The following is a 22,853-nucleotide window of genomic DNA, read 5'->3' as shown; positions in this document are numbered from 1 at the left end:
TATATATATATACACATTTTAAGTTACAGGGAATAAAGTTTATTTTGGCAGATAGTGTTAAAGAAAATTAAAGCTGTATACATTAGTAACATAACTCAATATCCTTAATTTGGTATAAGTGTGACACATTTTCTTGCTTTCCTGTGTTCTGCTAGGATCACCAAACCTAAAATGCTTTATAAAACTGATGTGCTGCAACTTAAACTTTACTGTTTCCGCTTATGCTCTGATTCTAAACAAAACTTCTCATAAGCTTCTTCTATTTCTGGGTCCATCTCATCATCAATATCATCCAAGTATGGATTACCAGCCCCTGATAAATCTGTTCCATTTTCTTCATAATCTGGAAAAAAGTCTTTTCTTTCAAGTAGCTCTTGATATTCTCCTGGTAATCTGGATCAACTGCAGTGAAATGAACACCATCAGTGATATAAAATGTTGGTTCATTCATAAAACAGTTGGGATCATTTTCAGGTGTTGCTTCTCTGTATGTAGAGGTTGCATGGACTCTACCCCAATTATTCAACCGGAATTCTACAAGCTTCAAAAGCATCTGTTTTACATCTCTGCTGCAATTTGCATCTAGGACAACATTTTCAGTTCGCTGAATAATTTCTTCTATTTCATTCTTTCCTTTTTCCTTCCAGGCATCTTCCAAAACTGATACTGCACAACAGAATGAAGCACTGCCCAGTCCTGGATGCTGGATTTTGTTAAATTTTGTTAAGTGCCTTTTCTGCATTGATATTATCATGCAGTTTTGCCCTTTTTAAAAATTATGTGGTGAATTACATTAATTGTTTTTCTAATATTGAATCATTATTGCATCCTGGTATGAATCCCTCTTGGTCATCACATATTATTTTTCTGATATGTTACCGAATTCTATTGGCTAGGATTTTGTTGAGAATTTTTGCATCCATGTTCATGAGGGATATTGATCATACCCTCGTTTTGGTATGAGGATTATGCTTGCTTCGTTTTAGGATGTTTCCCATTCTTTTCTATATTCTGGAATAGTTTGAGTATAATTGGTGTTAGCTCTTCTCTGAATGTTTGGTAAAATTCACTAGTAAGGCCATCTGGGCCTGAACTTTTTCTACTTCACTCTGTGTAAGTTTAAGTAGGTCATGTTTTTCTGGAAATGTATCCATCCATTTCCTCTATATTTTCGAATTTGTTGGAGTATAGCTCTTCATGGTATTCTGTTATTATCCTTCCTCCCAATCCCCATTGGTTCTGTTGTGACATCACACATGTGGTTTCTATGTGTGCTATTTGTGCTTTCTCCCTCTTTTGTTTTGTTAGGTTTGCCAATGGTTTGTCAATTTTATTAATCCTTTTGAAGAACAAACTTCTTGTCCTGTTGATACTTTCTGTAGTTTTTTCTGTTTTCTATCTCATTATTTCTGCAGTCATTATTTCTTTTCTTCTAGTGGATGTAGTTTTACTTTGCTGGTCTTTTTCTAATTGTTGGAGATCTTGTGTTAATGTGTTATTTGGGGTTATTTCTTCTTTTTGGATGTGTACATTTATTGCGATAAATTGTCCTCTTAGCACTGCTTTTCCTGCATCTCAAAGGTTTTGGTATGTAGTATTTTCATTCTCATTTGTTTCTAGGAATTTTTAAATTTCATGTTTTATTTGTTCTGCTACGCCGTAGCTTTAAAGCAGAGTGTTATTCTGCTTTCATGTATTTGACTCTATTTACTTGTTCTTCTTATTATTCATTTCTAGTTTTGGCATTATGGTCTGAAAAGATGCTTTGTATTATTTTGATTATTTTAATTTTATTGAGACTTGCTTTGTGGCCTAACACACAGTCTGTTCTGGAGAATGTTCCATGTACATTGGAAAAGAATATGTATTGTGTTGTTGTTGGGTTGACTGCTCTGTACCAATCTAGGAGGTCAATTTGGTTGATTGTATTGTTTAGTTCTGTGTCTTTGTTGAGTTTTTTCCGGTTGTTCTGTCCTTTTTCTAAAGTGGTGTATTAAAATCGATGGGGACGTGGAGAGAGGGAGCGGCTGAGGACTCTAGATTCATGGAAAGAGAGAGACTGAGAGCTGTCGGCTAGGAGGCAGACTTGCAGAATGTGTCTTTTGGTAGTATAAATTATTAGATATGCCTGAGTGTTTATAAAAAAAAGAGCTAAAGTGAATAGAGAGAAATACTATTAACTGGTGATACTTGGAGGGGATTGTAACCATTGTAATGAAACAAAGTATTGATATGTTGAATGTAAAATTGATAATCTGTCCTGTAAACTTTCACTCAATTCACAATAAAAGCTTTAAAAAAAAAAAAAAAACTCCCACTATTACTGTAGATCTGTCTACTTCTTTCTTCAATACCAATAGGGTTTACTTTATGTGTTCTTGGTGTTCTGGGTATCTTTCATTGGGAGCATTGACATTATGATTACGTCTTCTTGTTCAACTGACCCTTTAACCATGAGATAATGTCTTTGTCTCTTATGCTGGTTTTGCCTTAAAGTTTATTTTTTATCAGAGATTAATGTTGCTACTCTTGGTCATTTTGATTACTATTAATTTGGTATATTTTTTTCCCATCTTTTAATTTTTAATCCAATTTCCTCTTTGTGTGTTAGGTGTGTCTCTTGAAGATAGCATATTGAAGGATCTTATTTTCTTACCCATTCTGCTACTGTATGTATCCTGATTGGTGCATTTAATCTATTGACATTCAATGTAATTATTGATAGGTATGGATTAATTGCTGTCATTATGCTGTTTGTTTTTGTGCTGCTGCTGGTTTCTTTGTTCTGGTTGCTTTCCTGTGCTAAGTTCATGTTGTTTGGTGCTTTTTCTCATCAACTTCTTCATAGTGTTAATGTTTCCATAATTTTCTTGGACTTCTCTTTACTTGAATTGATGAGGGGTTTTACAGGGTGCAAATATAGCTTGGTTGTATGGCAGCAGTTGCTGTCTCTTATCAGGTGAGGCATGGGGAGAAAGTTTTCCCATAAGACATAAACAGAGCTAAAATTCAAGACTAAAAACCAAAGTCAAATTTCATAAAAACCCAGGAAAAAATATATATAAAGCTGGGAAACCCAGAGAAAACACAAAAAGAAACATCACAGGAACATATGAGTGATTCTTCAGCATCACCTAAAGGATGTGCCAGGAGTCCTGGTGTGATGTTGGGGGATAAAACTCTGGACCACAAGGTCAGTTTGAACCACAAGATCAGCAGTTCAAACTCACCAGCCTCTCCTTGGAAACCCTATGCAGGGTCACTATGAGTCAGAACCAATTCAACAGCACCAAACAATAGCAATGGACTCTTGCCTTCCAAGTCTACTGAGATATTCCCTTATGTTCTCACTGTGCCAATGTGATCAGCCCCAGGCCTTACTTTATTCCCCCTACCCTGAAGTCTGTTTATTTGTATCTCTGAGTGAGAGCCAGCTCAGGACTGACAAGATCCATTTTGGAAGAGAATCCTGGAACCATTTTTTGTTTGTTTGTTTTTTGTCTGTCTCCACCTGCACCAGCGATAAATCCTTCCTCTGCACAGTGCAGAAGAATGACGATCCTTCTGTGTGTCACAATACCTTGCGTGCAATGAAGGACCATCCCTGGGGGTGTGTACTTCGGAAAGTCTCCCCTAGTTCTCTTAAGCAATCTTTAGTATTTTGTTCTTTCTTTTCTTCTCTTAGAACTTTCCTCCCCTTAATCAGGAATTGCCAGCATAATTTCCAGGAATGAAGCAATTATCAAGCGAATGAACTTAAAGTGTGAGTCCAGGTGTTTATCACTCAAGCACTTGCTAGTTGTTTTTTTTTTTTTTTTAATTTTCCCTGGAGGAAGAACCAGGAGATGGTACCAGGTTTTGGTCCCCACTACTGTCTTTGTGCAGATCTGTACGGGGTACACTCGTTCTCGCTGCCTTTGCTCTTAGAGTGGCAGTAAATTCTTTGACATCCAGAGTTTTGGTTGGAACTCATTCACATAGAAATGGCTGAACACTCACATGGCTGACCTCAGTCTCCAGTCCCTCCAGATGTAAAGCTGATACTGTCCCTAGTCGTATTTTGAGTGCCTTCCAACCTAAGGGGCTCATCTTCCAGCACTATATCTGACAATATTCTGGTGTTATTCATAATGTTTTCATTTTCCAGCACTATATCTGACATTGTTCAGCTGCTATTTATAAGGTTTTCAGTGACTAAACACTTGGAGTCCTGGTATGGCGCTGTCGGTTAATGCGTCAGACTGCAAAGCCGTTTGAACTGCAAGATTGATAGTTCAAGCTCACCAGCTGCTCTTTGGAAACTCTATAGAGGGTCGCTATGGGTCGGAACTGACTCAAAGACACTTTACAACAACAACTAGAAACACTCAAAAGTAGTCTGTCTTTCCTTCCTAGTTTGTTTTAGCATGGAAGCTCCCTTGAAACCTGCCTACCATGGGTGACCCGGAAGCTCTGCTGAAACCTGTCTGCCATGAGTGACCCTGGTAGTATTTAAAATACTGGTGGCATAGCTTCCAGCATCACAGTAACTAGCAAACTATCACAGTACAACAAACTGACAGACAAGTTGATATTAAACTAGAAATAACTAAATGTGAAGCTATCGCTTCTTCACTTTGTCTTCTCCATTTTGTCTGCACACTTTTGAAAGCAGTGTTTCCATCTCTCTAACCTTGCCCAGAAGAATTCTATGTTCTTTGGTTGACCATGTCAAAACAGCAGTTTTGGCATCATTGAGGAACTCAGACTATGCTCCTTTTAAATGTTATTTAAGTTTGGGGAACAAAAAGAAGTCTAAAGGGGCAAAATCAAAGCTGTAGGGTAGATGGGTTAAGGTTTTCCAATGAGATTCGTATAGGACAGCCCTTACTACCCTCTAAGAATGAGCAGGTACATTCTCATGATAGAAACAAAAAACCTTGGTGTAACTTTCCTAGCCTTTTCCTCACCAATGCAGTTCTAACGTTTCTTAGCACTTCATCATAATAATTCACTGTGATTATCCTCTGTCTTTAGAGAAAATCTTTGGAAGGTCAGTAAAAGTTAGCATGACCTTCTGAGTTGACCTCTCTGCCTTGCATTTAACTGGCCCAGCAGATCACCTTGGAAGTAACTGTTGTAACTGGACCATTTTTTTAAGAGACCCTAATGAAACTAAGACAAATGTATTACTGAGAGAACTACAATTATCCAGTGATCACAGAAGCATGCTTATACACTGTTTGCTTGGCATAAACTCATGCTTGTATGAACTAGAACCCTAGTAGCAATACCCTCAACTAGCTCTCTTATACCCACAATAGCACATCAATGATAAGATATTTATCATATTAATTATGTTAAGACAAAAATAAACAGGCATACATACCTGACATCTTTTTAACTCTGAGTCAGCATTTAATAGTTTAGTTTTTGACAGAATATTAAAGACAAATGGAAAGTGGCTGAATGTGACATAACATGAAGTGTCTTCTGGAAATTCCTAAAAATGGAAAGGACAATTATTTTGATTAATTAAAGGACAAATAAATCTTATACATTTTATCCCATAGCCTTCAATTCCTGATGGTTTAAGGTCTTAGTACCTCTAGCCACAGAAATCCAAATTGGTAGTCAATAGTACTTGTTGTTGTTGTTGTTGTTGTTGTTGTTGTTAGGTGTCATCGAGTTGGTACCGACTCATAGTGATCTAATGCACAGCAGAACGAAACACTGCCCGATTCTGGGGCAACCTCACTACTGTTGCCACGCTTGAGTCCATCGATGCTACCAATTGGCCAATCCATCTCGTTGGGGGTCTATGTGTTTCATAGTTATCAATAAAAGGTTTGCAAGCCTAATATATTCAATGGCCAATTTAGCAATTAATTACAAACTTTGAACATTTTCCCCAAGAGTCTCATCTGCTGCAATCTCTGTTCCTACAATGTGAATGAGCTTAGATGTGTTTGGTATAAGGGAGTGGTGTCATGCCGAAAGCTATTTAGGTACTATATGATTTTTGCTGGATAAGTGCTATGGAGTTTTTGTTGTTGTTGTTGTTAAGTGCTATGGAGTTGGTTCTGACCCATAGCGACCTTATTTATATAGGGTTTCCAAAGAGCGACTGGTGGATTTGAAATGCCGACCTTGTGGTTCAAACTGACTTTCCAGAGCATTATCCTGCAGTGCCACTCCAGGACTAGAAATAATATTATAACCTTCATAGAAAAGGTTAGCTGTTACACTGGCAGTAGGAGTCTTTAGCAGCATTTTAATAAAGTGAAAAGGAGTGACCACACCCAGAGCACCATTCTCAAAGCTGCATTTCTCTATTGCCAGCTTTTGCCTCCTGAAGCTAGAGCTACATTACCTCTGTGCTCACATTAACAGCAGTACCCTGAGCTCAGAGCTCTGTTTCCATCTCTGGCATCTCGGTATTATCAATCCTTTTCTAATTAAAGTGTGGATTATTTTCATCCATTTACTTTGACTTTTGTGTATTTTTCATATTCTCACATGTCCACGAGCTCTTGCACCATTGACTCAAGGTATCTCCCTAGTCAATTGTCCATTCTGCTAGTACTCTGGCTATGAAATTACATAGGTTTTGAGGGTGTCTATCATTTGCCATAAGGAGCTCTGGTAGCACAGTGGTTACGAATTGGGCTGCTAACCTCAAGTTTGGCAGTTGGAAACTACCAGCTGTTCCACAGGAGAAAGGTGAGGTTTTGTGCTCCCATAAAGATTTGCAGCCTTGGAAACCCTGTGCAGGGTCATTATGAGTTGGAACCGACTCTACAGTACTTAACAACAACAACATCATTTGCCATAATCATTTTTCATAAACCCTGGTATTTTTATTGTACAATTTTGCAGAGTAACAGGCTTCTCAGAAACTGATGTATCGAGAAATACCCATATTAACTAGTCAGGTAATAAATATGCAATAATTACCCAGTTCATACTCCAACAGGATCTTCTATATGCTGCCTCATGAAAATTGAGCAAATGTGAGAGTTCATCTATGTGGAAATTATTTTCAGGCAGTTTATGTTTGGTCTGGTTTACCTGAAATGAAATAAGACCTGTGAGAAAGTTTTATATTTAAAGACAATTTTGCTTAATGGATTAATGAGATTCATAGTAAATTGAACATTCCTTTTAATGGCCAGAATAAAGTTCTGTCCAATTCTTAAATTGACTACGCCTCTAATTTTTGTGAACCTAAAGAATATCTAGGATTTTACAATACTTTTTTTTTTAATTAACAGAAAAGTTTTAGGGAACTTTATTTTAAGTCCAAAGAATAGAAACAGTACAACGTGAATCCAAAATACTCTGGCTGTTGTTGTTATGGTTAAGTGCTGTGGAGTCAATTTTGATCCATAATGACCCTGTATGGGGTTTACGAGGAGCACCTGGTGAGCTTGAATTGCTGACCTTGTGGTTCAAAGCGACTTTGCAGTGCAGCACATTAACCCACAGCACCGCACCAAAACTTAACAACATGCCATTTAAAGATGTTCCTTCTGCCAAGGCTTAGGTGGAATACTTCCCTACCAAACCATGGGGGAAATTCACACAAATAAAGGAGCTCTGGTAGGGTAGCGTGTTATGAGCCGGGCTGCTAACTGCTAGGTCAGTACATTGAATTTTACCATTTGCTCTGAAGGAGAAAGAAGAGGCTTACTGCTCCCATAAAGATATACAACTTCAGAAATGCTATAAAGTTCACTATGAGTCGGGACTGACTCGGTGGCACACAACCACCACCAACATGCCACAAATATGTGGAATTTAAACAACATTTTCCTAAATAACCAATGGGTGAGAGAAGAAATTAAAATGGAAATCAGAAAACATTTTGAATTGAATGAAAGTGAAAACACAATATACTAAAACCTTATGTGACACAACTAAAGCAGTGTTTAGAGGGAAATGTACCATTGTGAATGCATATACACTATGTGTATCATTGTGAATGCATATACACTATGTGTATCATTGTGAATGCATATACAGTTGTGTGTTGTTTAACATCCATGATGCGGTTGTTAAGTGCTGTCCAGTCAGTTCAGACTCATAAATGACCTTGTATAGGGTTTCCGAGGAGTCTGGCGTGGCACCATGGACTACAGAGTTGCTTGAACTGCAAGGTCGGTGGTTCAAGCTCACCAGCTGCTCCTCGGAAACTCTATACCTGGTCGCTATGGGTTAGAACCAACTTGATGGCATGTTAACAACAAACAACAACATAGGGTTTCTGAAAATATAAATCTTTGCAGGAGCAGAAAGCCCCAGTTTTCTCCTGTGTAGCGTCTGCTGGACTTGAATGGCCAACCCTATGGTTTGAAGTCCAGTGCTTATCCTGCAGTATTACCTCACTTCCTAATATCCATGCTGTTATTATGTGCTGTCAAGTCAGTTCCTCCTCATACGAGCCTATGCACAACAGAACATAGCACCGCCTGGTCCTGCACCATCCTCACACTTCTTATGCTTGAGCTCATTGCTGCTACCATTGTGCCAGACCACCTCGCTAGAGACCTTCCTCTGTTTCGTTGACCCTCCACTTTACCAAGCATGATGTCCCTCTCCAGGGACTGGTCCCAAGTGATAGCATGTCTGAGATGAACGTTCCCTAACCTAGCATCTAAAGAGCGTTCTGGCTATCTTTCCTCCAATACATACTTATTTGTTTTTTGGCAGGCCAGGGTACTTTTAATATTCTTCTCTAACACCATAACTCAAATGCATCAATTCTTCTACTGTCTTCCTTACTCATTGTCCAATTTCCACATGCATATGAGACTATTGAATAGACTATGGCTTGGGTTACTAGACTATAACCCTGGTCGTTAAACTGACATTTTTGCTCTTGAACACTTTAAAGAGGATTCATGAAGATTTGCCTAATGCAATGTCTTTTGATTTCTCCACTGCTGCTTCCATGAGATGTGATTGTGCATCCCCCAAAAATGAAGTCTTTGACAACTTCAATCTCTTCTACATATATCATGATGTTATTTATTGGTCCATTGGTGAGGATTTTTATTTTATTTACATTGAGCTTCAACCCACAACGAAGGTTGTAGTCCTTAATCTTCATCAATAAGTATTTTAAATCCTCTTCACTTTCATCAAGCAAAGTTGTATCATCTACATATTGGATGTTGTTAATGAGTCTTCCTTCAATCCTGATGCCGTGTTCTTCATATAATCCAGCTTCTCGGATTATTTGCTCATTTTACAGATTGAAAACGTGTGGTGAAAGAACACAGCTCTGACACACAACTTTCCTGATTTTTAAACTTTCCAGCATCCCGTTGTTGTATTTGAATGATTGTCTCTTGGTCTATTTACAGGTTTCCCATGAGCACAATTAAGTCTTTCGGACAACTCATTCTCCTCAATGTTGTGCATAGCTTCTTTGAGCCACATAATTAAAAACCTTTGTGTACTCATTAAAGCACAGGTGAAAATCTTTCTGGTATTCTCTGATTTCAGCCAAGACCCATTTTACTACGTCAGCAATAATATCCCTCATTCCATGTCCCCATCTGAATCCCCGGCCTGATCCTCTGGCAGCTCCCTGGCAATGTACTACTGCAGCTATTTTAAAATTATCTTTAGTTTTTCCATTGTCTCTTGCCAGAGGTATAATCAATCTGATTTGTGTATTCCATCTGATGGTGTTGATGTGTATAGTCTCCTTTTATGTTGCTGTAGAAAATTATTTGCAATAAGTAAAGCATTGCAAAATTCTATCATGCAATCTCCAGCATCATTTCTATCACCAAGGTCATATTTTCCAACTACTAATTCTTCCTTTCTGTTTACATTCTATGAAAAATAGGACATTCTGTGATGTTGTGTAACACCATATTAAAACTGTGTTAAATCTGTATGGAAACTCTCTTCTGGTTATCCTCATCACCCAACTGCCACTGCAGTGGAGGGTGGTGGAGGGAGCAGTCAGAGGAAGTGAGTGAGGAGGAAGTGGAACACATCCATCCCTACCTGCTCTTCTGCTTTTATCAGCAGTAGGAACCGCCTGGATCCCACAGCCCCTACTACCTGCCTGCCTTTCAGACAAAGCTGAAGAGTCCGTCTGCTCCCAGAGACATATCCTCTGTTTCGTCTGCCTGTAAACTACCTGTGAACCAGTGCTGCATAAATCTAGGTTTGGGGTCTTTAAAATCAGTAGGGGAAATACTTTTATTTTCCTTTGAAAACCAAACAAAATCTTATAGAACCATGGGACCACACACATATATACGGTAGGACACTGTCCAAATGGATGCCATGCAATTTACCTTCATTAAGAAAGAAGAAAGATCTCAAGTCAGTAACTTATCTTCCACCTGAGACATTGGAAAAAGAAGAGCAAACTGATCCTAAAGCAAGAAGTAGGAAAATAATAAAGATCAGAGTAGAGATTAATGAAATAGGAAAGAGAAAAACAAAAGAGAGAAAAAAATCAATGAAACCAAATACTGATTATCTGATCAACAAAACTGACATACCTTTAGCTAAATGACAAAGAGACAACTCAAATTACTGAGTAATTAGTGACAGTGGGGGTGTTACTATTGAACCTGCAGAAATAAAAAGTATTTTAATGGAATACCATATTTTTATTCAAATAATAAACTCCCCTTCTGTGTTTATTTGTCAATCATTCCCTCCCTTTGGGAAGCATTTTTGTAAAAATGCTGTGCTAATGTTTGGGGTTTTTCCCATGTAAAAACTTACTGGCATAGGAATGTTTACAAATATATTTCCTGAGGGGAGGGAGCAGTTGACAATCAAATGTAGCGGTTAACAACAAAAACTCATAGGAAGGCATAAACTACTGAAACAGACTCGAGAAGAAGTAAACAATCTGAATAAAACTATTACAAGTGAAAGAATTAAAGTAGTAATAAAAAAAGTAATGTCCATAAGGAAAAAGCCAGCCAAGATAGCTTAACAGTGGAATTCTACAAAACACTTAACATAGAATTAATACCAGTTTTTCACAAATTCTTCCCAAAAACAGAAGAGGAGGGAATATTTTCTAAGCATTCTAAAAGGCTAGTATTACCCTCATATTGAAACCAGACCGTAGAAAAGGAAATCATAGGCCAATACCTCTTTTGAGAATGGACAAGAAAATCCTCAACAAAACACTAGCAAGCTAAACCAGAAAAATATAAAAAGAATTATACATCATGACCAAGTGATATTTATCAAAGGGATGTAAGGTTGGTTCAACAGAAGAAAACCAATTAATGTGATACATCATATCTATACAATAAAAAAAAATAACATTCAAAGATACGCAGTCATCAGTCAATATTATTAAGGGTCAGTCCATCCTGATAAATCAGTAAGAGGATTAAAGGTAACGTGAATCTTCCTTTGCACCTAATAGCTTCACAGTGAGGGACTCCAGGTCCAAATGATGCACTCCACTTTGGCTCTTCTTTCTTAGTGGTGGTAGGAACCCCTTTCTGTACTCACCTCTCTCTTCGTTTCTCTTGCAAGATAAAAGCTGTTGCAGACAACACCCCTGGGAAACTCCCTGACATCCAGTCATAGTTAAAATGGGACTAAAGATATTCAGCACACCTTTAATCCTCTTACTGGCTTATCACATCAGATCACATCATGGGGAATAATCACATAACTGCCAGACTTCTGTGAAAAATGGCCCAGTCAAGTGGATACATATTAGATGCCGTCGAGCTGGTATCAACTCTAGCTACCCTATGCACAACAAAACAAAAGACTGACCAGTCCTGCACCAATCTCACAATCATTGCTACACTTGAGCCTATTGCTGCTGCCACTGTGCCAATCCATCTTATTGGGAGTCTTCCTCTTATTCGCTGACCTTCCACTTTACCAAGCATGATGTCCTTCTCCGGGAACTGATCCCTCCTGATAATATGTCTGAAGTATGAGAGATGAAGTCTGGCCATCCTGGCTCCTAAGCAGCTTTCTGGCTCTACTTCTTCCAACATGTTTGTTTGTTCTTCTGACAGTCTATGGTGCTTTAAATATTCTTCTCTAACACCATAGTTCAAATGCATTGATTATTCTACAGTCTTCCTAATTCTTTGTTCAAGTTTTACATGAATATGAGATGATTTGAAAATACTTTGGATCAGGTACATCGTCATCGTCAAACTGGTATCTCTGCTCTTAAATACTTTAAAGAGGTCTTGTGCAGCAGCTTTTCCTAATACAATACGTTGTTTAATTTCTTGACTACTGCTTTCATGAGTGTTGATTGTGCATCCAAGCAAAATGAAGTGTTTGACAACTTAAATCTTTTCTCCATTTATCATGTTATTTATTGGTCTAGTTGTGATAATATTTGTTGTCTTTACATTGAAGTGCAATCCATACTGAAGGCTGTGGACTTTGATCTTCATCAGTAAATATTTTAAGTTCTCTTCACATCCATCAAGCAAGGTTGTATCATTTGCATATCGCAGGCTACTAATAATGAGTCTTCCTCCAATCCTGATGTCACTTTCTTCTTCATATAATCCAATTTCTTGGGTTATTTGCTCAGCACACAGATTGAATTAAGAATGGTAAGAGGATACAACCTTGGCATACAATCTTTCTTGATTTTAAACCATTCAGTACCCCCTTCATCTATTTGAACAACTATCTCTTGGTCTACATACAGGTTTCTCATAAGCACAATTAAGTGTTCTGGGATACCCATTCATTGCAATGTTGTCCATACCTTGTCATGATCCACATAGTCAAAAGCCTTTGCATAGTTAATAAAGCACAAGTAGACATCTTTCTGGTATTCTCTGCTTTAAGCCAATATCCATCTGACATCAGCAATGATATCCCTAGTTCCACGTCTTCTTCTGGATCTGGCTTGAATTTCTGGTCGTTCCCTGTCATTATGAATGCTTATTGGTCAAGAAAGTTGGATAGCGTATATCTCACTTTATTTAACTGCACTTTTTAGGTATTTTTAAACTTTTAAATAATAAACAATGAGAGGACTTCAAAAGGTTCATGGAAAAATGGAATTTTTCCATGTAGAATCCCCCTCCTATAGTATTTGGTTCTCCATTTATATGCTTACTTTGGGGCCTGGCTATTGTCTTCTCATAATACTATCTAGGACATACTACAGCCCAAGGCCAAATCCAGTTCTTTTCTTAGCATTGCAAATAAGGTTTTATTGGACCATTAATTTACATTTTACCTATGACCAACTTTCACCTACAACAGCAGAGTTGAACAAAAATTATATGATTCATAAAGCCTACAATCTTTATTCATATGGTCTTTCACAATAAAAAAAGCTGCCAACCTCTAATCAAAGGTAACAATTTAAACTTGGAACAGAAATAAAGTTTAAAACAAGGTACTAAGAGTAAAAATTATGAAGGAACGGGTTGACAAATTTATCTACATTAAAATTAAGTACATGAGTTCATCAAAACCATCAAGTGAAAAGGTAAATTACACACAATATTTGTAACACTTAACTGATAAAGAGCTAGTCCAAAATAAAAGGAACTATAGCCAATAAGAATCATTCAAACAGCCAATTGAAAAATGAGTAAAAACAAGAAGTGAAGAAAATGAAAACAAGTCCAAGAGAGCCAAAATATGACCTTGAATATATCCCACCTGAATTTAGAGATCATGTGAAGAACAGATTTGATACGTTAAACACTAAATACCAAAGACCAGAAGAGTTGTGGGATAACATAAAGAACATCATACATGAAGAAAGCAAAAAATCATTGAGAAGACAAGAAAGAAGGAAAAGGTCAAAATGGATGTCAGAAGAGACACTGAAACTTGCTCTCCAGCATAGAGATGCTAAAGCAAATGAAAGAAATGAGGAGGTCCCAGAGCTAAACAGAAAATTTCAAAGATCAGCTCGAGAAGATAAAACCAAAATTTACAACAAAATGTGCAAAGATCTGGAATCAGAAAACTAAAAAGGAAGAACACACTCAGAATTTCTTAAGCTGGGAGAACTGAAGAAAAATTCAAGCCTCGACACATTGTCCGGAGAGAACAGTCGCTGGAGAAGGAGATCATGTTTGTTAAGGTGAAGGGTCAGAGAAAAAGAGGAAGACCCTCAACGAGATGGATTTTCCAAGTGGCAGCATCGATGGACTCAAGCGTGGCACCAGTAGTGAGGTTGGCCCAGGATCAGGCAGTTATTTCGTTCTGCTGTGCATAAGGTCACTATGGATTGTTACCGACTCGATGGCACCTAACAACAACAACAAAATCAAGAACAGACATTTTATGGAAAAGGAACCAAGTACTGCAATTAAAAATATGAAAAGATGGCTGAATGCATTAGGACACAGGAAATAGAATTAAAATCATAATTTTGTACTACTTATTTTTAAAATATTTTCCAAAATTTAAAAACAGATATGGAACAATGAGAGCTCTTACCACCTCTTGTTGTTGTTAAGTGCTGTCAAGTCAATTCCGACCCTGTATAGGGTTTCCAAGGAGTGGCTGGTGAGCTTGAACCACCGATCTTGCAGTTCAAATGGCTTTGCAGTCTGGTGCATTAACCCACAGCGCCACACCAGGACTCCAGGAGGAGATTTAAATTGGTTTGACAATTTTAGGAAAGTTTGTCATTTCCATTAAAGAAGAACATATGCAAATCCTGTTGTTGCTGTTAAGTGCTATCAAGTCAATTTCAATACATACAACAGAATGAAACATATGACCCTGCACCGTCTTCACAATTGTTATGTTTAAGACCATTGTGGCAGCCATTGTGTCAATCCAACTTGTTGAGGGTCTTCCTCTTTTTCACTGGCCTTCTACTCTACCAAGCACGAAGTCCTTTTCCAGGGAATGGTTCCTCCCCATAATATGTTTTTAGCATGAAAGATGAAGTCTCACCATTCCTGCTTCCAAGGAGCATTCTAGGTGTACTTCTTCCAAGACGGATTTGTTTGTTCTTCTGGCAGTCCATAGTATATTCAGCATTCTTTGCAAACACCATAATTCAAATCCATCAATTCTCTTGTCTGCCTTCCTCATTTTCCAGTTTTTATATACATAATAGGAGTCCCTGTGTGGCGCTATGGGTTAATGTACTGGACTTCAAGGTTGGTTGGAACTGCAGGTCAGTGGTGCAAGCTCACCAACCACTCCGTAGAAACCCTATACAGGGTTGCTATGGGTCGAAACTGACTCAACATCACTTAACAACAAAGTATATATATATATAGAGAGAGAGAGAGAGAGAGAGAGAGAGAGTGAAAATAGCATACCTTGAGTCAAGTCCATACTAGTCTTCAATGTGGTATCTTTGCTATACACATTCTACAACCTATTACCATTAGGTATGAAAACTATAAATCAACTCTTGATACATGAACACCAAGAAATATGTGCACAAATGTTTACAACAGCATGGTTACTAGTGTTTGTTGCTAAGTCCCAATTGAGGTGGTTTCGACTCATACTGACTCTACATAGGGTTTTCGAGGAGCAACTGGTGGGTTTGAACTGCTGACCTTGTGGTTCACAGTCCAGTGCTGATCCTATAGTGCCACATGAGGACTCCATATTTTCTTGTGTTGTTTGACATTCTTGTTTTTCTTCCTCCCCCTCTATATTTATTAGGAGAGGGGGAAAAGGTAAAACAAAACCAAGAACGTCAAACCACACGTATATATGAAGAAAACAACAAGTACAGTTCCAGTTCACATGCATGGGTTTATTCCAAACCAAATGTTGCAAAACATATCTTAGTCTTGTTGTTAAGTGCTGTTGAGTCAGTTCTGACCCATAGTGACCCTGTATAGGGTTTCTGAGGAGCAGCTGATGAGCTTGAACCACCAACCTTGCAGTTCAAACAGCTCTGCGGTCTGGCATACTAGCCCACAGTGCCATACCAGGACTCCTTAGTTTTGTTAGGGTGCCTTCAAAAAAATGGCCAATCAGAACAGTGACTTCTGAGGATCTGTGAAGTTAACTAAATTCTAGGCAGAGAAAGCAACACAAAAGGTTATGGCAACTGAGATTTGGCATTCCAAAGGTTAGCAATCTTGATGTATTTTATTGATGGCTACAGGACTGGTACAAGGACTTAATGGGAAGATGTTTTAAGAAAACTGAAAACTGCATTGTTGAGAAAAAGGCCAGGAATGTTGTGCCAGGGAATTCTTCCTATGCCAATCAGGCACCTGCTCATTCTTTTAAGGTAGCAAAGATTGCCCAACAAGAATTTCATTGGGAAACCTTACCCCATCCATCCTATAGCCCTGATCTTGAACTTAAACATTTAAAAGCAACATGATTTGAGGACCTGAAGAATGTCAAAACTACCCTACATCACCACATCAGAGATGGAAACACTGCCTTCAGAAATGTATAGACCTAGATGGAGGACATGCTGGGAAAAGATAGATTTACATTTCAATATTTTTGTTTAATACAGGATTCTGTGGTTTTATAGTAATACTTTTTAAATTATCATCATATATCAACAGAAGACAGGATAAGAACATTCTGATATATTCACTATGGACTACCATACAAGAATGTAAACTAACGAAAAACAGCTGCAAGCATTAATATAGATGAACTGATAAGCCAAATTTGAGTATAAGATGCAGGTGTTCCATTAATATCAAGTTCAAAAGCAGAAAATCACACAACGTGTTATCTAATGACACCTGTACATAGTCTTAAAACAACAAAGAGGAGCAAGAGAATGGTTATCCCCAAATCCATGATAATGGTAGAAGTTGAGCAGGTACAATCTGTGAGGAATGAACAGATGTTTCTAAAGTACAAGAAATATTTGTTGTTGTTGTTTTTTAACATCAAGTACACAGATATTGTACCAGGAGTCCTGGTGTGGCGCTGTGGGTTAATGTGCCAGACTGCAAAGCTGTTTGAACTGCAAGGTCAGTGGTTCAAGCTCACCAGCTGCTCCCAGGGTCGCTATGGGTTGGAATCGACTCAGCAGCACTTGACAACAACACAGATATTTATCACTTTTGTCCAAACTGCACAGATTTTATATACACTTCTTTGTTTGCATGATATAATATTTAAATTTTTTTAACTGCCATATAAAATAGAAATAGTTCATATGAGTCTGCTTAAGACTTAGGCCAGTTAGAATGTTTTTATTGCCAAACGAAGATATATAAATGTCTAAATGAACACTTACCCTGTGCAGTTTTTCCATTGTTTCTAGGAGAGCTTGAATATGAACATAACTGTTATCACTTTTAGTCCAATAATGCTGTTGCGAGAGGATGGCTCTTTTAAGCACATGGATCAGTTTGACAAAAGTGGATTCTGGCAAAGATGCCCAATTCTTCTCTGAGGGATACAAAAAAGATGAATACAATTGTGAGAGAGTACATGTATTAACAGAATGTAGTCTCTCTTAAATTCCTCAGAATAAAAAAAGTATAAGTATCTTCCAACACTGATAAGATATTTAGCATATATGAGAGTAAATTTTAAAAAAGTATTATTACAAAATCATAGACAACTTTATTAAACAAAATATCAAAATGAAAAGCTACTGTTTCTTGACATATGGCCTCCATCTAGGTCCATACTCTTCTGAATATGGTGTTTCCATCTCTCTAATCCTTCTCTGAAGAATTCCGTGCTTTTCAATGTATACCACGTCCAAATGACAGTTTTAGCATCCTTGAGGTACTCAAATCATGTTCCTTTGGAATGTTCTTTGAGTTTGGAGAACTAAAACAAGACTATAGTGGCAATATCAGGCTGTAGAGTGTATGGGGTAAGGTCTCCTAGTGAAATTCACATAGGACAACCCCTGATACCCTCAAAGAATAAGTTGGGGCTCATTTTCCAGCACTATATCTGGCAATATTCTGATACTCTTCATCATGTTTCAATATTCAATATTCTGATGCTGACAGAGTTCCATTGCTCTTCATTAAGGTTTGCAGTGACTAAAAATTCAGAAGTAGTCTGTCTCTTCTTCCTCATCTGTCTTAGTCCGGAAGCTCAGTTGAAACCTGTTCACCATTCGTGAGACCCTGCTAGTATTTAAAATACCCATGGCAGAGCTTCCAAAATCACAGCAACATGCATGCCACTACAGTATAACAAAATGACAGATGTGAGGTGGTAACTTACCTTGGTACATGACAATTGCAAAACCACATTTTAAATAAATAGTTCAGTGAACAAATACAAGTGTCATACTATGTCGTGTCCTGGAAAATGATCCTTAATCATTTATAGACCTACAAATTTGATTTAATTAGTTAGTGAAGAAAACACACTGAGAAAATTAACCATATTCTTTATCAAGATGGAATAACATACAATTCTTAATCTGGTATTCGAAACCAGATTAAGAATTGTTCATGTTTGTACAACTTTTTTGCATTTGCTCCCAGCTTGAGTGTTTAGTTTTTTAAAAAGTCTTTCAGAACTGCCAAAAAAAGAAAAACCCCACACACAATAAAACAGATTTTCATCACTTACAAAATTTTCTAGAATTAACAAAACTTGAGAACGGGCTTCCTTGAGTTAGATACACTACATATGTAAAAACAGCCAAACAAACAAAACTCATGCTCTAAATAAGCCTCTGAGACTTACTTCCAGTGTTCTACAAATGCAGTGAATGCAAGAAACAAACAAATCTAGAGCATACTACAAGGCAAGTGCTCTAGTCTCTTTGAGATAGAAAATAAACAAATAAAAAACGACAAGATACTTTTCAGCACAAATGGAGAAATCTGAGTATGACCTGGGTATTAGATAACATTAAGAAGATATTGATTATTTTTATAGGTGTGGTAATGACATCATGGTAATAGAGGGTTGCATATCCTTGGGAGATGTGATGTATGATGAAGTATGAAGGGTTAAATATTTCTGCTCCTGCAAAGGAGCCCTGATAGCCTAGTGAGTTACGCTGCTAACTGAAAGGTCAGCAGTTTGAATCTACCAGTTGCTTGGCAGGAGAAAGATGAGGCTTTCTGCTCTGGTAAAGATGAACAGCCTTGGAAACCCTATACAGTATTGCTCTGAGTGGTACACAGCCAACAAACTAACCAACCAACTCTCAAATAGTTCAGTAAGAATAAAACGTAGTCTCTATATAAAGAGAGATAAAGCACATATAACAACATCATGTATAGACTAGACTCTTCTCTCAAGTGTTTGAAATTTGAAGATATAAAGACAAAAGACCTTATGGCCAACCCATGGATGTGACATTTCAAGAACTCTAAGAAGTTACTGAAACAATCTATTTAGGATGATCATTGTAATTATTGTATCATCTTTACGCTAAGGATGTGAAATAAAAATATGAATGTATTTACAGTAAATTAACTAAATTTTGCTGTGTAAGTTTTATTCTAAGGCAAAGTATTTGTCTTTTCAAAATACTTTCAAATGTAAATAGCCAATCTTACCCAGAACTCTTGAAGACTGATCACTGATAGAACAAACAGCTTCAGCAAACAGAACCACCAGGCTTGCCCAGTTGTTAGAATCCTGCATCACAAGATATTCTGGAAGAAGGCAAAAAATGTCCAAAGCTTCTTGGTGTGGAGAATGCAATGGAAGATTTCTGAGCAGATTATCACTGAGATTTGTGGTTATCTGTAGTCAAAAAGAATTTGGGGAAAAAGCACTCAAAGCAACACAGCAGGTGTTTATTGGGTGAGTTTACTGTGCTAAAAACAAGGTGTACAATCTGGAGTTTCATTCCACCACAAGACTGGAATAATCATTTAGTTTTTATGAAACCCATGTTTATATTCCATCTCAACTAGCCTCCCAAATGCCTGAGATAGTATCTGAGCCACCCTGGTGTTGTTGTTGTTAGGTACCATTGAGTCAGAACTGACTCATAGCAACTTTACGGACAACAGAACTAATTACTGCCCTGTCCTGCGCCAACCTCAGAATTATTGCTACGCTTATGCCCACTGATGCTGCCACTGAGCCAATCCATCTCTTGGGGTTGTTCCTCTTTTCCTCCAACCTTACACTTTACCAAACATGACACCCTTCTCCAAGGATTGGTCCCTCCATATAATATGCCCAAAGTATGAGAGATGAAGTCTGGCCATACTAGCTTCCAAAGAGCATTCTGGCTGTACTTCATCGAACACAGATTTGTTTGTCCTTTTGGCAGTACATGATATTTTTCATATTTTCCTAAAATACACAACTCAAATGCTCATTTCTTTTATAACCTTCCTTATTCACTGTCCAACTTTCACATCCATATAAAGTTATTGAAAATATGTCTAGTGCCATGCGCACCTTAGTCCTCAAACTGACATCTTTGCTTTTCAGGTCCTTATCGAATGGCAGTTTTGACTAGTTGTCAAAATGGAACTTTCAGTCTCTCTTTGAGGGAAAGTAGTGTGTGAGAGACAGAACTTGCAGCTCAGATACAACTTGCAGCTCTGACTTCAGCAGACCAAGCCGAAGAGCAGGTAAAGAAGCTGAAGGGAAGGAGACTCAGAAGAGGGGAAGAGAGATTACAACAAGACAGAGAAAGAAAGAGAATGAGAGCTATAAAAAGGAAGGGTGTGACATAGAATGATGGCGGTAAGGTCATGAGGAGGGAAGTAGAGGGTGAGAGGGAGAAAAACAGAAGGTACCAAGTGAGAACCAGAAAGAAACATTGTAAGAACCTGGAAAGTATTCACATTAGAATAAGCAGCACAATAGAATAGAGAAAGAAATCAGTAAGGGATGTAGTTGTTGTTGTTGTTGTTGTTAAGTGCCATCGAGTCAGTTCCGACCCATAGCGACCCTGTACAGGGTTTCCGAGGGATGTAGTAAGATAGGCTAAATGAATAAAGTAGCATGTTTAGAACAGTTGCAGATATAAAACCGACAAACAGTACTATTGGTACTGAAATAAAGAAGCAATAGTGCCACAAAGAATAATAACAATCTGGAACCTACAGAGAGAAATGCAATTCAAAAATCCAGATAGTACCTTGGTAAGGGGGATGTTTACATCAGAAAAAGTATGTTCAAATCTATACTCATGCTTCAAATAGCTGCACACCAAATGTCGGTCTTGATGCTAACCTCAAGGTCAGTAGTTCGAATCTACCAGCTGCTCCATGGGAGAAAGATGAGACTTTCTGCTCCCGTAGAGATTTACAGCCTCAGAAATCCTACACAGGATCATGCTGAGTCGGAGCCGACTCAGTGGCACACACTGTTGTTGTTAAGTTCCGTTGAGTTGGCTCCAACTCATAGCCATATTATATAGGTTTCCAAGGAGCAGGTGGTGAATTTGAACCAAAACTTGTGGTTCAAACCGACATTGTGGTCCAGTGCTTATCTTACAAGGCCACACCAGGACCACCAATCAATCTCCTACAGCCCTGAGCTGTTACGATTCCCTCTAGTAAAGTGTGTGTATACTAATGAATTATTGAGACTATTTGTAACCAATAGGACTAAACCACCAATTCTTTTGCCTTGTTGGCAAACTCCTGAAAGCTGAACTTCACTTAATGTGTATGCTACATGGTCAAAGAATCTCTCAACACAAAATATTTCATCTGAAATGTTCTTACGTATTTTCTTCCCCAAATAACAATATGAGGAATACTACCATGTTAGCAATCTGGTCCTTCTGCATTAACTCCTTAAAGATGTATCTTGCTTTATTTAAGTCTAAATGAATAGACATGCTTTCTGCAGTTATTCTGTGGAAACAGAATAAAGGCATAAGTGGATAGATCAATGAATGAAAATGGACACTTTTTAATTAAGTACATTATTTTATTACATCATGTTAGTATCTAATCAAAAACTTTCTTCTAAATCTTGCTTCATTTCATTTAATTATTATTTCAAATTTTCTAAAATAGTAATAATTTGGCAAAATACAGCTAAAAATACAATATTGGTGTTAGGTGCTGTTGAGTCAGTTCCTACTCACAGCAATTGTATGTACAGCAGAACGAAATATTGCCTGATCCTGAGCCATCCTTACAATTGTTGTTACGTTTGAGCCCATTGTGACTGTTACTATGTTCAGTCTTATCAGGTTGGGGGTCTTCCTCTTTTTCACTGACCCTCCACTTTCCCAAACATGATTTCCTTCTCTAGGAACTGGTCCCTCCTGATAACATGTCTGAAGTATGAGGGACAAAGTCTCACCATCCTCACTTCTAAAGAGCATTTTCTTCCAACACAGATTTGTTTGTTTTTATGGCAGTCCATGGTGATTTTAAAATTCTTCTCCAACACCATAATTCAAATGCATCAATTCTACAGTCTTCCTTATTACTGTCAGATGCATATGAGATTTTGAAAATACTGTGACTTGGGTCAGGCACACCTTAGTCCTCAAACTGACATGTTTTTCTTCATAGAACCCAGGTTCTCAAATTATTTGCTCAGTATACAGGTTGAATAAGTATGGAGAAAGAATACAATCTTGTCGCACACCTTTCTTAATTTTAAAACATTCAGTGTTCCCATGTTCTGTTCGAACAACTGCTTCTTGGTCCAGGTACAGATTCTTCATGAGTACAATGAAGTGTTCTGGAATATTCATACTTCACAATGTTGTCCATAGCTTGTCATGATCCACACAATCAAAATCCTTTGCATAGTCAATAAAGCATAGGTAAACATCTTTCTGATATTTTCTGCTTTCAGCCAAGATCCATCAGACATCAACAGTGATATCCCTCATTCCACATCCTCTTCTGAATCCAGCTTGAACCTCTGGAAGTTCTCTGTCAATATATGCTTGTAGCTGTTTTTGTATTACCACAGGCATCAATTGATCTACAGGAGCCCTGGTGGTATAGCAATAAGTGCTTGGCTGCCAACTGAAAGGTTGGCAGTTT

The 22,853-nt window shown here is 37.8% G+C and overlaps 1 protein-coding gene across 1 annotated transcript in view; it reads right to left on the bottom strand.

Moving 5' to 3' along the window:
* The window catches only part of HERC5 (HECT and RLD domain containing E3 ubiquitin protein ligase 5), a 113,295-nt gene that overhangs the window by 48,639 nt on the left and 41,803 nt on the right, over positions 1-22,853 (bottom strand). Inside the window, exons 11-15 of the mRNA XM_006867775.1 lie at positions 21,605-21,698; positions 19,428-19,617; positions 17,180-17,334; positions 6,937-7,050; positions 5,374-5,482 (exon numbers count right to left, since the gene is read on the bottom strand). Of these exons, the coding sequence (XP_006867837.1) occupies positions 5,374-5,482; positions 6,937-7,050; positions 17,180-17,334; positions 19,428-19,617; positions 21,605-21,698 (662 nt within the window). The remainder of the gene's footprint in view (positions 1-5,373; positions 5,483-6,936; positions 7,051-17,179; positions 17,335-19,427; positions 19,618-21,604; positions 21,699-22,853) is intronic.

Source organism: Chrysochloris asiatica, unplaced genomic scaffold, assembly GCF_000296735.1.
Source record: "Chrysochloris asiatica unplaced genomic scaffold, ChrAsi1.0 scaffold00109, whole genome shotgun sequence".
NCBI classification, from domain to species: Eukaryota; Metazoa; Chordata; class Mammalia; order Afrosoricida; family Chrysochloridae; genus Chrysochloris; species Chrysochloris asiatica.
This window is presented reverse-complemented; position numbering and strand designations above follow the sequence as displayed.